At 42.0% G+C, this 13,480-nt stretch overlaps 1 protein-coding gene across 7 annotated transcripts in view; it reads right to left on the minus strand.

Annotated features, from left to right (window-relative positions):
• Positions 1-13,480, minus strand: part of LOC130930964 (receptor tyrosine-protein kinase erbB-4-like) — a 428,601-nt gene that overhangs the window by 132,677 nt on the left and 282,444 nt on the right. For 6 of the 7 annotated variants that reach the window (XM_057859366.1, XM_057859391.1, XM_057859374.1 and 3 more), the window contains exons 18-20: positions 3,876-3,998; positions 3,670-3,768; positions 1,891-2,076 (exon numbers count right to left, since the gene is read on the minus strand). In XM_057859366.1, coding sequence (XP_057715349.1) covers positions 1,891-2,076; positions 3,670-3,768; positions 3,876-3,998 — 408 coding nt within the window. The remainder of the gene's footprint in view (positions 1-1,890; positions 2,077-3,669; positions 3,769-3,875; positions 3,999-13,480) is intronic. The other variant, XM_057859348.1, reaches the window with a different exon arrangement.

Consider the following 13,480-nt stretch of genomic DNA (forward strand, 5'->3'; position numbering starts at 1 on the left):
GCATACTGCAACCCTCTCTGCCTGCTTCAAGTTGAAATTCATTTAAAAGAAAAAAAAAACCAAAAACATTTCATCCTTAAAAAACAGGTCTAATTCATAAATTAGAATTCCCACCATCATCCATAAATCGTTCGTTCATTCAGTCTCTGTCACTGGGAGAATTTGACAGGTTGGGTTGTCAAGAGTTTTCTAAAGGGGCGGGGCTTTATGATAAGTCCTTTTTAAAGCTGCTAGAAGATATAAAACCGGTAAAGAAGAAATGCAAATATATGACTGTTGTCAGTACACTACCTTGAACAACCGAATGCTTAAGTCAAGAAAAATGTCAGGTTAGAGCAGGGGTGTCCAAACATTTTGCAAAGGGGGCCACATTTGGTGTGGTAAAAATGTGGAGGGCCAACCTATGCTGACGTCCTTTACGTAGAACAATATATTTAAGGAAATGTTAGCAAGCCATTCTGTGTGTCACATTTGCTTTCTTTTTTTTTTTTTTTTAGTGCTGAAACGATGAATCGATTAACGCCAGTATTCGATTAAAGAAAAAAGATTCAAATTAAATTTTGCTGCTTTGAGTATTCGTTTAATTAAAGTGCCCTCTAGTCTGCCTCATTTCACATGGTTGAATCCAGCTGCTCCATGTTAAAACCAACATAAGCCAAGTTTTTGTTTGAGCTAATTAAAAAAAAAAATGCATTCGTAATTTAGTTTACCGGTATATTTAGCAGTTTTTTTTTTTTAGGTGGGAATATGTGTCTGAACCATTTGTCAAGAGCATTGTAAAAAAAAAAAAAAAAAAAAAAAAAAAAAAAAAAGCATTAGTGTTTTATAGCATTTAAGCTAGCAGACATTTGCTAGGTAAGTTAGCCATTGTTCTATACCGTTTGAGGCTCAGCTCTGGTACTTTAATTTTTCATGTTCCTTATCCGATTACTCGATTATTCGAACTAACTAGTTCATCAATTAATCGACTACTAAAATGATCAATAGCTGCAGCCCTAATTTTTTAAATGAATAATTTCAACAATCTCGCAACTAGCCTTTGTGGTGTTCTCTTTCGACTCTCGGGCTCTTGCGAAATACTGCTGTTATATTTAATGTAATAATGCTGCTGTAAAATTAAACTAGCTTCAAGTTGCTTCAATTTCTCGCTTCTTCCCTGTAATCTTTTCATTCATGTCAGCGTGTCTTGTTTGGTAATATCGCCTCTGGAAATATCGCCTAACATTGAACTATTTAAAAACAACGCACTGTCTCTTTGCAACTGAGGCAGACACAGCTGTTGCATATCTTAGTGAAGAAATAGTCCAATTTCCACCTATCCCTGAAGCGTCGGCCGTTGCAGTCAACAGTTTTTGTTGAGTGTCGCCATTTTAGAAAATTGGGAGTAAAGGGTCACACGGGGTCATGTTGCTTAGAGTGCTGCTGCCTTTTAGTGGGTAAATGAGGAGCAGCATTTAGTGTGTAAGCTACTTCATATGCTGGTAGCAGTACTGCTGACCAATATATTAAGTCTATGCGGGCCAGATGTTAATGATTATTATGACAGAGGCTGGGGGCCGGATGAAATTTGACCGTGGGCCGCATTTGGCCCCCAGGCCGGACTTTGGACATGTATGGGTTAGAGGCTTAAAAAAATGTTCAAAGCCAACTATGCATGACATCGCCATCAACCTCTGCGTTCCAATACCAAGAAAGAACCTGTTGTACTTGTTTCACTTAATTTTTTGTTGATTTGCAATGATGACCTGGTATAAAAGAACACTACATTAATTCACCCATAACAGCAAGATGTTACAGACTTGATTAGTCAGTTGGTTCCCTTTACAACGTTGACCAAACACAAAGCAAAAACTTTCAGATGTGGATTTGCTCTCGATTGTATGTACACACCTTGGCAATCTGGACGCACCAGTTGAGTAGTAGCTGCGACCCAATGTTGTCCTTGTGCTCGTGAACATAATCGAGGAGGCAGCCATGCGGCATGAGTTGGGTGACCAGCTGGATGGTGGGGCTCAAGCAGACACCCAGTAGGCGCACCAGGTGGGGGTGTTCCATGCTGGCCATGATCAGCGCCTCCTGGGCGAAAGACAAAAAGGGACTAAGAGGACTGATGCACCTGATTTCCCCATAGGTTGTGGTTTCAAAGTCCTGACATGTTGAGTCATAACGTCTATTTGTCAACAAATATCAGCTTCTGTTTTCATAGAGGAACTCTGTGCATGTCCATGTATCTATAATGCATGAATACTTGCGCGCTATAATCCAAGTGGAGGTGGAGATGGATGCATAAATGAAGACGGGTTGCTGACTATATTTGCATGCAGCATCTGTCCTAGGAGTATTCTCACATTTCAAGAAAACACTGCAAAAAACCTCTTCAAAGCAGCACAGATATTGCCTTTTTCTTCTCAATTTCACAGAGCGTCACATCAATGTTGCACCAGCGCAATTAAATGTAGGCCGTGACAGATGTGAATGAGCCTTGTGCACCTTTCACCTCACTGTAGAGCTCACGCAGATGAGGTGCCACCTTAAATATTGAAGCTCAGAGGGAGCTTGGCGGTAACGTGGGAGGCAGTAGATTAATTCTTAACAGCAGGGGTGCCACAGGCCAGAGAAACACCTTAATTTAAAAGTAGTGCCACTACAAGACCACCTTATAAAACCGCCTCCTCCCTCCCAACCCGTACGCGCTTCTGTATAAGGAAACCCTCTTGGAAGGGAGAAACGAGATGGGAAAGAAGAGAATAAAATGGAGGAAAGGCTCCCAAAGGTTTGTGAAGTTGTACATTATGCATCTGTAAAATCTTACTTGCTGCTCTGGTGTGTGTGTTCCTGCATGTGCGAGTATAAAAGAGTGCCCAAGAGTACAACTGTGTGTTTTGCTTTCTCTCCCATCTTCCTGAACATTGACCTCTATTACTGCTAGGTGACCCTGGTTTTCCGTCTAACTCATTTTGCTACAGACACACATACACTCTGATCTTATCCAAAGATATTGAATAAAGTATGTATACTTTTAAAGTACCTTACATTTTACCATTTGCATAAACTCAAATAAGCAATTTGGCCATTCAAATATCTACTAGCGCTCGCAAATCACACAACCACACTCACTATTTCCAGGGGAATGTTTTGTTGTTGTTGTTGTTGTTGTGGGGTGTTTGTGGAGGTGTGTGCATGTGTGTGAATGCATGCATGAGTGTGTGTGCTTGGAGCTGGGCACTCCAGTGACTGGGTTCTTAGTGGCGAGGCGTGAGCCTGCCTTTAGATTGCTGTTTAACAAGCCGACAGAGCGAGCATATTGGCTCTGGATGGACGCAGAATCCCACTGGGAGAAACAGGAAAAGTGGAGAGACAGAGGGTAAAAGAGAGGAGAGGCGGGAGGTGAGGAGAACACCAGACTCCGAAATGGGAGCAATGAAATCAAGAGAGTGTAAAGAGAAAAATTGGTAAAAAAGAGGAAAAGCGAGGTGGGAAAAGGTGATAAAAACAAAAACTTTGCTCGCCAGGCGGGACTCAAGAGAAGCCACATATCATAAACAAGTGGTGTTTTTAATAGTCTCATCCAGTCTTGGCAGTTCATTTTTATCCCTGAGATGTTACTTTCATAAAAATTTACTGCCAAGTGTGCAATTCAACAAAGTGGCAGGCGGCAGGAATACGTACGTCCATGAACTCCACATTGGCTTTGGGACCCGTGGTCTCATTTAAGATTTTAATAGCTACTGGGATCTTCACCGTCTCACCTTCCGGGACCCAGATGCCCTAGAAAGTTAAGCCAATTATTATTATTAAATCTAAGACACTAGATCTCAATAAAAAGAGTGCACAAATCAACCAAAATTTCAAATTCCTGCTTCTTGAACACTTACCTTGTAGACTGTTCCAAAAGCCCCAGAGCCTAAAATCTTGACCCTCTTCAACTCTGTCTCCTTCAGGATGCGCAGTTGAGCCTGGTTGGGGGCTGTTCCACTGGGGGTCAGGGGCTCTACAAGCTAACAAAACACACACAGTGTGCATTTCAAGTATAAATCTTGCAGCAACATGATAACCCTTATGCAGAAAAGCTGAAGACTGCTGTTTTTAGCTTCCAGTTTAATATTTTCCACTTGTGCCTTGAATGCAAAACACCATATCTAGGGCTGCTGGAATGCAGTATGTTGAGCTTGGAACATATGACACTTTCTAGGGGCAATATGTATTTTATTTACATATGTGGGAAATAGTTTGCAAATGATTTATAAATAAACCCCCATTTCAGAAACTTTAACTTCGTTTGCATCCTTAAGTTTTGTTTGAGCGTGATTTTCTCAGCAGATTCACCATAAGCATTGCGATAACAGCTAAAAAAAAAAAAGTGACCTTTTTGACAGCTTTCACGCGCTAGCTGCAAAATTGAGGTGAGGCTAGTTCAGCTTCAGTGACGGTCAGATGTCCATTTATTTGAAAAAAAAAACAAAAAAACATGGTTGCTAAGAACTTGGTAAACATATCTTTATGGGCGCTTTCACTGTTTGGTCGGGAGGTGTTTTTCTGGAAGCTTAAGTACAGCACGGACGCAATTCAAAATCAACAATGGCAAGATGATAGATGATTAGCCATGGCCAAATGTTGCTGTGCTGCACTAAGTAGTTGCATTTAAAACACAGAATCTGTTTTTAATGTGGCAATTGTGTTTTGCACGCTTTTGCTGAACGTACCATGTGGTGGCCGTATTGTGCGTCTCGCTCTCCTGGAAGCTGCGACAATTTGACAGTCCGAAAAGTCACGAAAGTGAGAGCCATTGCGCGCCTGTGCCTATGTGACTTGGGGTACCACCGTCCACGCTTCCCCCCAGGAGGGAGGTATTTCCTCTTCTATTTGTCCAATCAATAAGTACGCCTTTCGTCCACGCTATGTTACTCAGAAAGCTCGGTTGGCGCAGTATGAATGCTAAACTTTGTTGTTGCGAAGTAGCTCTTCAACCGGACCCTAGTCCTCTTGGTCTAGTGTGAAAGCGCCTTATATCCTTAAATACATATCTTTGCAGTTTTTAGTAATTTAAAAAGCGGAACATGCAGACGAAAATGTAATTTTTCAGTTTTAGGCCCAAGTTTCTGGTTTCAGGGGAAAGGTTTACATTATGTCTTGCAAATTAGTAGCAAAAGTCACGAAAGTGAGAGCGATTGACTGCCTGTGTGACTTGGGATACCACGGTCCACACTTCCTCCCAGGAGGCAGGTATTTCCTCTTCTATTTGTCCAATCAATAGGTACGCCTTTCGTCCACGCTATGCTACTCAGAAAGTTTGGTTGGCGCAGTGTGACTGCTAAACTTTGTTGTTGCGAGGTAGCTCTCCAGCCGGACCCTAGTCCTCTTGGTCTAGTGTGAAAGCAACCTATATCTTTAAATTAGGGCTGTCAAAATTATCGCGTTAATGCGCGGTAATTAATTTTTTTAATTAATCACGTTAAAATATATGACGCGATTAACGCACATGTCCCGCTCAGAAAGTATTCTGCCTTTTGGTACGTTTTACAGCAAGGCTTTTTGTGCTGTCCAACAGCGAACTCTTGTGGTCGCTTTGCGATATGGTTTATTATTTTCTTCTTTTCTTTCTTCATTATGGCTGCACGACGTCTCGGGCTGATAATGTTGTGTTTATATGATCCTTGGACAAGATTTGTCTGTAAGTATGGTTGTTGTAAAGAATGTACATATTATGTTAGTAAGCGAAATGTTATATTTTTTGTATGAGACGCTTTTTGTTTTTGTTTAGTGAACCTGTATAGCGTGCTAAGCTAACGTTGTTGCTAATGCAATGCTTGTGTACCTTTTTTTTTGTAGTTTTACGTCGGTCTAAAGAGGACAATGGTTTGAGGCCATTTTATTAATAAATCAGATGAAAAAGGAAGAAGTCCAATTATTAAGGCGTCGTTCACTAGCTGTCTAGCTTTGGAAAAAGTAGACGCTTCGGAGTGAGGACAGCATAGACAGATTTAAATGACATTAGAGTGAAATGCCCACTACAGTCCTTATGTACTGTATGTTGAATGTATATATATCCATCTTGTGTCTTATCTTTCCATTCCAACAATTTATTTTACAGAATATATATATAATTTACAGAAAAATATGGCCTATTTTATAGGTGGTTTGAATTGCGATGAATTGCAATAAATTACGATTAATTAATTTTTAAGCTGTAATTAACTCGATTAAAAATTTTAATCGTTTGACAGCCCTACTTTAAATATCTTTTTTGGCCATTTTATGAACTTGAATTTCCTCAAATGTAAAGGAGGGGATTTTTAAATATCTTTTTTTTTGGAATTTAAAAAGCAGAATATGCAGTCGAAAATGTATTTTTTCACTTTTCGGCCCAAGTGGCTGGTTTCAGGGGAAAGGCTCAAATTATGTCTGACAAGTTAGTAGCAACAAGCTTTGACAAAAACAAATAAAACACATTCAAAATCAATTAATGCCCCTTCCCAATACCACTGATTTTGGAACTCATGTATACGTTTCCCAAAGTCTGGAGTACAAATATTTTGTGCATGTTAAAATATCCACTGTTGGCGGTAGCATGCGTGCGCTGAACAAATCAGTCCACGGTCAGCTGCTAGCGCAGCAGACTAAGTCTTGTAGCTCACCAGCTGTGCACATAGCAAAACGTTTTGTGCCATTGTTTATGACAAGCTTGCTTAGCTCTGCCTGGCATCCAGTGACAGCTGACACCGAACTGCTTTCCAACAGCTGGCCATCCACGCGCCTCGCAAAATCCTAAAAATCTCTGCCTCTTAAACTGAAGAAGCCCAGCTTCACCTGTAACTGAGCTACCTGATGTAAGGACAAGCCAAACTAAAATCCAACCAGACAGCAAACAGAACATCTGTCCTCACAAATATTGGCAAAGCCATATCAACATCTAGCGGCCACCCAAATGAAAGCTCTTATTGAAGCACAAAACACAAATCCATGCACACAAGAAGTCAATGCGTCTGATCGATGCGCGTCCTAATGAGCCTATCGGATCCTGGGCGTGCAACGGTTTATCAGCGGCATAATCACGCCGCTCAACCACGGCCATCAAACAATATAATGAGACCCTACATCAGGTGGTCAGCCACTCAAACACTCACTCGACGTGACATAAAACCATCACCGCAATAAGAGCTGTGACCATGCCGCCTGCCTGTTTGCTGCACAGAATGGATGACTATGCCGGCGGCCAGCCAGTGATTTGTTGCTTCATGTAGTGAGGCCCTAAAGCAAAAACCCACTGCGATGTCACCGCAAGAAGTAGGTTAGCGGGCCAGGTTGGCGAAAAACTACGTAATCAGTGAATTCATCAATTTGGAGTTGGAATACACCCCCCACCTTGAATCATTTTTTTTCTCATTCTAGTAAAATGTGAAGTGTTAAACTTTGTAGGAGCAATATTTAGACAGCTCTATTTTTTCAGCATGACTATTTTTGCACTATTTGAGGCAAAAGCATGCTTGGGTGGATTTAATGTGGAAAAATTTCATGACCCTGACCTCAACCGACCAAACAACTTTGGGATGAGAACTGAGGGAACTCACTTCCAAAGCAGAAAACACCTTTTCACTTTCAGCATTTAACAACATAGTGGAGTACATAAATAACAGTAGTTTATTTCCTTTGTCTGACTTATAATTGCATTGAGACTGTCTGAGGTAGTTTAGAAACAACGCTTTCACTTGCCTATATACCTTCAGTTCCAGAAATATTGAAATATCAGCACAATTCTGATCTTTTTTGGCTCTTAAAAGGGGCATGTTACATAGTAATTTCAGGCATATGGTATCATTCTAAAGCACATAACAATTTTACCTTGAGTCTATTTGGAAAAGCTATATACAGTATTTCATACACAACTTAGAAACTTGCCTTAATATCATGGCTGTCTCAAGCCATCTATACATCTATTATCTACCGCTTAATCTGGGGTCAGGTCGCAGTGTCAGCAGCTTTAGCAGGGAAACCCAGACTTCGCTCTCCCAGCCACTTGAACCAACTCCTCTGGCGGGATCCCAAGGTGTTCCCGGGCCAACCGAGAGACATAGTCTCTCCAGTGTGTCTTGGGTGGGACATGCCCGGAACACCTCACCAGGGAGGCATCAAGGAGGCATCCAAACCAGATGCCCGAGCCACCTCAGCTGGCTCCTCTCAACACGGAGGAGTGGCTCAACTCTAAGTCCCTCTCAGATGACCGAGCTTCTCATCCTATCTCTAAGTATGAGCCTGGACCCCCTGCAGAGAAAACTCATTTCGGCCGCTTATATCTGGGATCTTCTTTTGGTCATGACCCACAACTCATGACCATAGGTGAGGGCAGGGACGTAGATCGACTGGTAAATTGAGAGCTTCGCCTTTTGGCTCAGCTCCTTCACTACAACGAACTGGTGCGGAGTCTGCATCACTGCAGACGCTGCACCAATCTGCCTGTCGATCACCCGCTCCTTCCTGCCCTCACTCGTGAACAAGACACCAAGATACTTGATCTCCTCCACTTGGGGCAGGATTGCATCCCTGACTCAGAGAGGGCATGCCACCCTATTCCAACTGAGGACCATGGTCTCGGATTTGGTAGCGCTGATTTTCATCCCAACCGCTTCACACTCGGCTGCGAACTGCTCCAGTGACGGTTGGAGATCGTGACTTGATGAAGCCAACAGCACCACATTATCTGCAAAGAGCAGGGATGTAATGCAGATGCCACCAAACTGGACCCCCTCACCACTTCGGCTGCGCCTAGAAATTCTGTTCATAAAAGATATTGTGAGAGAATTTTATTCATGCTTAAAACACAACCATTATATATCATATTTTGTATGCTTTTTGTTATGCTTGCATGAGAACATTATAGCATTAATCTGTTGCGTGTGCCTTCTCGTGGCCTTGACTGTATCACCATATGCCCAAATATGGACTGTTATGTTCCGTTGTTTTTCAATATGCCCTGAATGAACACAAGGGACGACTGTGTTTTCTTATCATTGTTCCAGCCGGGACCGGTGCTCAAGGTCTCAGCTCAAAGATGTTTTTGTATGGAAAAATACCCAGGCTTGTGAGATGATGAGTTTTGTTTCTTGGTAAAGTTTCGTTTCACGGTGGGCTTCGGCACCGCCCTTTTCAACAGTATAAATGTCCAGCCTCTATTATACTGCTTCATACTTTCCGGGTCATTTTGTACCCAAGAGCTCTTGTTTATGAAGCCTTCGAAGAAAAGCAATCCATGGTCGGGGTCGTATTCATTTCTGTAATCGAGCTATCGAGGTAACACTTGTCTTGGAGTTCAAACTTGAGCTTCCCTGACATTTTTACTTGGTCCATTCGTGGAGCCGGATGCCAATTCCCTTCTCTGGTGGATGATCGACGACATCTGACAGGTGCGCACCGCCCGGAGCCTTACAACCTCCGGGGAACAGGACGCAGACATCTTACATCTGTGGATTGCAAACGGCATGTGAACCTGAGCTATTGAGGTAACACTTGTCATGGAGTTCAAACTTGAACTTCCCTGACAGATATGAATAGAATCAGTGACAACCCTCTTTGGGAACGAATTCGACAGGGACCGAACAGCCCTTATCAAAACGCTCGGTACCCCGTAAAATGGTAAATGGACAGTACTTATATAGCACATTTAACTACATGGTTACCATGCCCAAAGCGCTTTACATTAGCACAAATTTACCTTTTCACGCGCACATTCACACACACCAATGGTGCTGCTATGCAAGGTGCTGCCAACCTAGCCTGGTACTCCAGACTCACCGCTGTTCCAGCTATTGAGTCTGGCCACCATTAAAGCGGATAAAATTTCCAGGGCAGAGCAAGCCACAGCAAACAGACAGCGGAGCGGACCAATCAGCGACGGGTGGGACGAGGGACATGCGCGCGAAAGTAAACATAAAAGGAGTGCGGAGTTTATTCAACATGGCTAGCGCGAGACAAGACTGTTGTCAATGACTTGTGTCGATGTGTTTTTGGTAATTTAAAACTGATTTTACCGTGGATTGGAACATATTCTTGGCTCTCCTGTTCGCCATCTGTGTTGTTGTGGAGACGACTTCCGACGCGGAAGAGTGATGTTGCTCGTTAAGAACACGTCACGCAAATAAACGAATCTGATTTGTCGATTGATTTTGTACTTGCTCGAGAGGCCGTTAATGGGCTGGGTCCCAGACTATTCTCTCAGTGTTTGAAAAACACAGGGAGAACAGTCTGGCCGTGCCAGGCAACTGCCAACCGATTGGGGGCAAATTAGGGTTCAGTGCCTTGCCCAAGGGCACTTCGACAGTGGGCAGTCATAGCTGGGAACCGAACCGCTGACCCTTCGGTCCAAGGACAACTCCAGCTACCAATTGCGCCACAGCCGCCCCGGTACTCCCGGGGACACGGTTGAACGCCTTCTCCAAATCTACAAAACACTTGTAAACCGGTTGGTCGAACTCCCATGCACCCTCAAGGACACCCAGAACCCCTGAATAGACTTTATAGGGGAGGCTGAGGAGTGTGATCCCTCTATAGTTGGAACACACCCTCCAATCCTCCTTCTTAAAAAGGGGCACCACCGCCCTGGTCTACCAATCCAGAGGTACTGTCCCGATGTTCACGCGATTTTGTAGAGGCATGTCAGCCACGACAGCCCCACAACATCCAGAGCCTTTAGGAACTCCGAGTGGATCTCTGTCTGTTATATGTGTCCTCTTTTTGGAAATCAAAATATGATGACCCTAGAATAACATACAACCAGCATGTGCATTCATTTGTGTTGATGCTTCTGCACATGCAGATCAGTTTGCTCTGCGCGTGTCGGACTGTGAATTATTACACATGTGTGATACTTGAACGGGCTCAATGGAAAAAGCCAGTTTGAACAGGCATGCCAAAAAAATAGATATGAAGAAAAATCGGAATTGGGCATCAGGCTAGCCGAGAATAATAATGTTGATGCAACTGAAAAAAAACTTTCACTTTCCAAACTTTTTATGGGAAAACTATTTCTATTATATTCAACCTTTGGAGTTTTCACTACATATGGCTTTGTCAGAAGATAATTTAGTATTTAATAGCCGAGTGCCTTGAAATGGGAAATATGTATGGGAAGAGTTTTGTCAGGGCCGGTTATCATCCATCATATCAGCATGGTATTTGGGCAAAGAGCATGATTAGCATCCACGTGTTTGATCACACAAGGCACGTGTAACATGATAGCAAGAGGGATGCTAGAAGGAGGCAGCGCAGTCGACACTGTGATGAAGCTGTAATCAGAACAAATGGCGACAGGCTGTAGCTGTTATTGTTTCATTAGGAAGTGCCTGGACGGAAGCCACGAGGAGCGCAGACAAGAGAGCCACGGGATTGAGTTGGTAAATAGAATGCACACGCATGGACCAAGATGAGATTCCCTCCACTCTTCTTAGCTTGCACAGTTGTCGCGCCACTTTATTTACTGGCTAATAACACACCGTGCCTCGGCCAAATGAGCTTCACTGGCGCTGCAACGGAGAGTTGACGTGAGCTTCGATGGACAAATAAACTACGTGCTCAGCTGGTAAACAAGGTGATGCTTGAAAAATTAAGCACCTTTATGGATTAATGAACACACAGGGGTAAATCTTCACTGCTCATTGAATGAGTTGTTGGGAGACAGAAATAAGTGAGTGCTATACATAGGAAAAACACTCAATGTTTTTTTTTTCTAAAGTAACAAAACTATTTTACTATCACATTATCAGTTGCTCTCCTTTGAATTAATTAAAATAAAAATGTATCCAGCTAAGAGAGCATTTCATTACGAAACTTAATTTCCACATAACAATGACAAAGAATTTACCAATCCAGTTAAGTCTGCCTTAACTCATTCACTGCCATTGACAGCTGTAGATGATGATGCCTATCATTGTCAATGGCAGCCAGGGAGTTAAAAAACATAATTCGTCCTGCCCTATGATACCCTTGACTTTCGTGCCCTCTCACCTCACGGATGTCTATCACTGCCAATGGCACCAGAAGAGTTAAATGGTCATGACAGTTGAAGGAGTGAGTCACACACTCTTTTCATATAATTGCTGTCATGCAGAAATCTCTTATGTCCAATAATAACTTTTTTTTCATCATTTTAAAACTGCTGTAAGCACAGCTTTGCTTTTTGAAGTACCATATTGGCCCGAATATAAGACGGCCCTGATTATAAGACGACCCCATTTTCAAGACTCAAGTGGAAAAAAAGATACAGAAAATAATTACAGTACATCCGAAACAAATGATAACAATATATTTGAGTGAAAAAGCATGTTATTCTGCCTCATTCAAATCTTAATATCTGAACATTTTAATATGTAAACTAAAGTGCAAACACATTTGTAAATGAATGGCTTCTGGTTTTTGAAATGTAAATAAACTAATCTATTGTGATAAAACTAGTGTTGCACCGATACCATTTTTTGGGCCCGATACCGATACAGATACCTGGCTGTGCAGTATCGGCCGATACCGATACCATTCTGATACCACTCTGTTAGCAAAAAAAAAACAAAAAACAACCCATATATATATATATATGGAAAATGAATGAATGAATGAATATATACATACAGTATATGTATATATGTACGTAGAAGGGATGCAACGATACAGTTAAGTCATTGTTTGGTACGATTTTCGATACAATTCAATACATTTAATGCTCTGAAATAGAAAATACAACTGTTATTATTGTTATTATTATTATTATTATTATTTATTTATTTTTTGCTCACAAGCAAAAATAACATCATATAAACAAGCATTTTAGTGCATAATATTTATGTGCTTACTTTTTACTGATCTGAAGAAATTTTGATGTGCTGAGAACAATCTTTACTGTTTGTAAAGTGGGGCACACTGTTGATTGCTGCAGCTCTCTTAGCAGCTATATTTACCATATAAGCAAAACATCCTATTTGTGGTCCGAGTCCATCTGTAACATGTACTGAATTAACAGTATTTGCAGCATTATCTATAGTCACTGGTATGGATTGATTTGGCCTGCTTAACTTCCATTCAGTCATGGCGGTTTCTAATTCATCAATGTAGTACATGGACTACGCGTCGCTCTGGGCTCACGCAGCTAATGGCATGGGATCTAATGTAGTACATCTAGGTTGCTATTTGATTATATCTAGTGTGTGCGCGCGAGAGTTAGCATGGGATCTAACATAGGACATCTAGGTTGCTATTTGATGATATCTAGTGTGCGCGCTGCGGCTGCGCCGCTTGAGTGTTTTTTGGCCAGAGAAGTCACTTCTGCTTATTACTGCACAACACATATGACAATCGACTTTCATAAACAGGACGTGTTTGAAGTACGGTGCTCTTAATTTGCCACTCATTGTTCATCATGAAACCATGAGTTTGCTTAGTCTCCCACTTTTTTAAGCTTTCTGATCCCATCAGCGCTATAATAGCAGTCGTTAGGTTACGC

The sequence above is a fragment of the Corythoichthys intestinalis genome, chromosome 2 (assembly GCF_030265065.1).
Source record: "Corythoichthys intestinalis isolate RoL2023-P3 chromosome 2, ASM3026506v1, whole genome shotgun sequence".
Lineage (NCBI taxonomy): Eukaryota > Metazoa > Chordata > Actinopteri > Syngnathiformes > Syngnathidae > Corythoichthys > Corythoichthys intestinalis.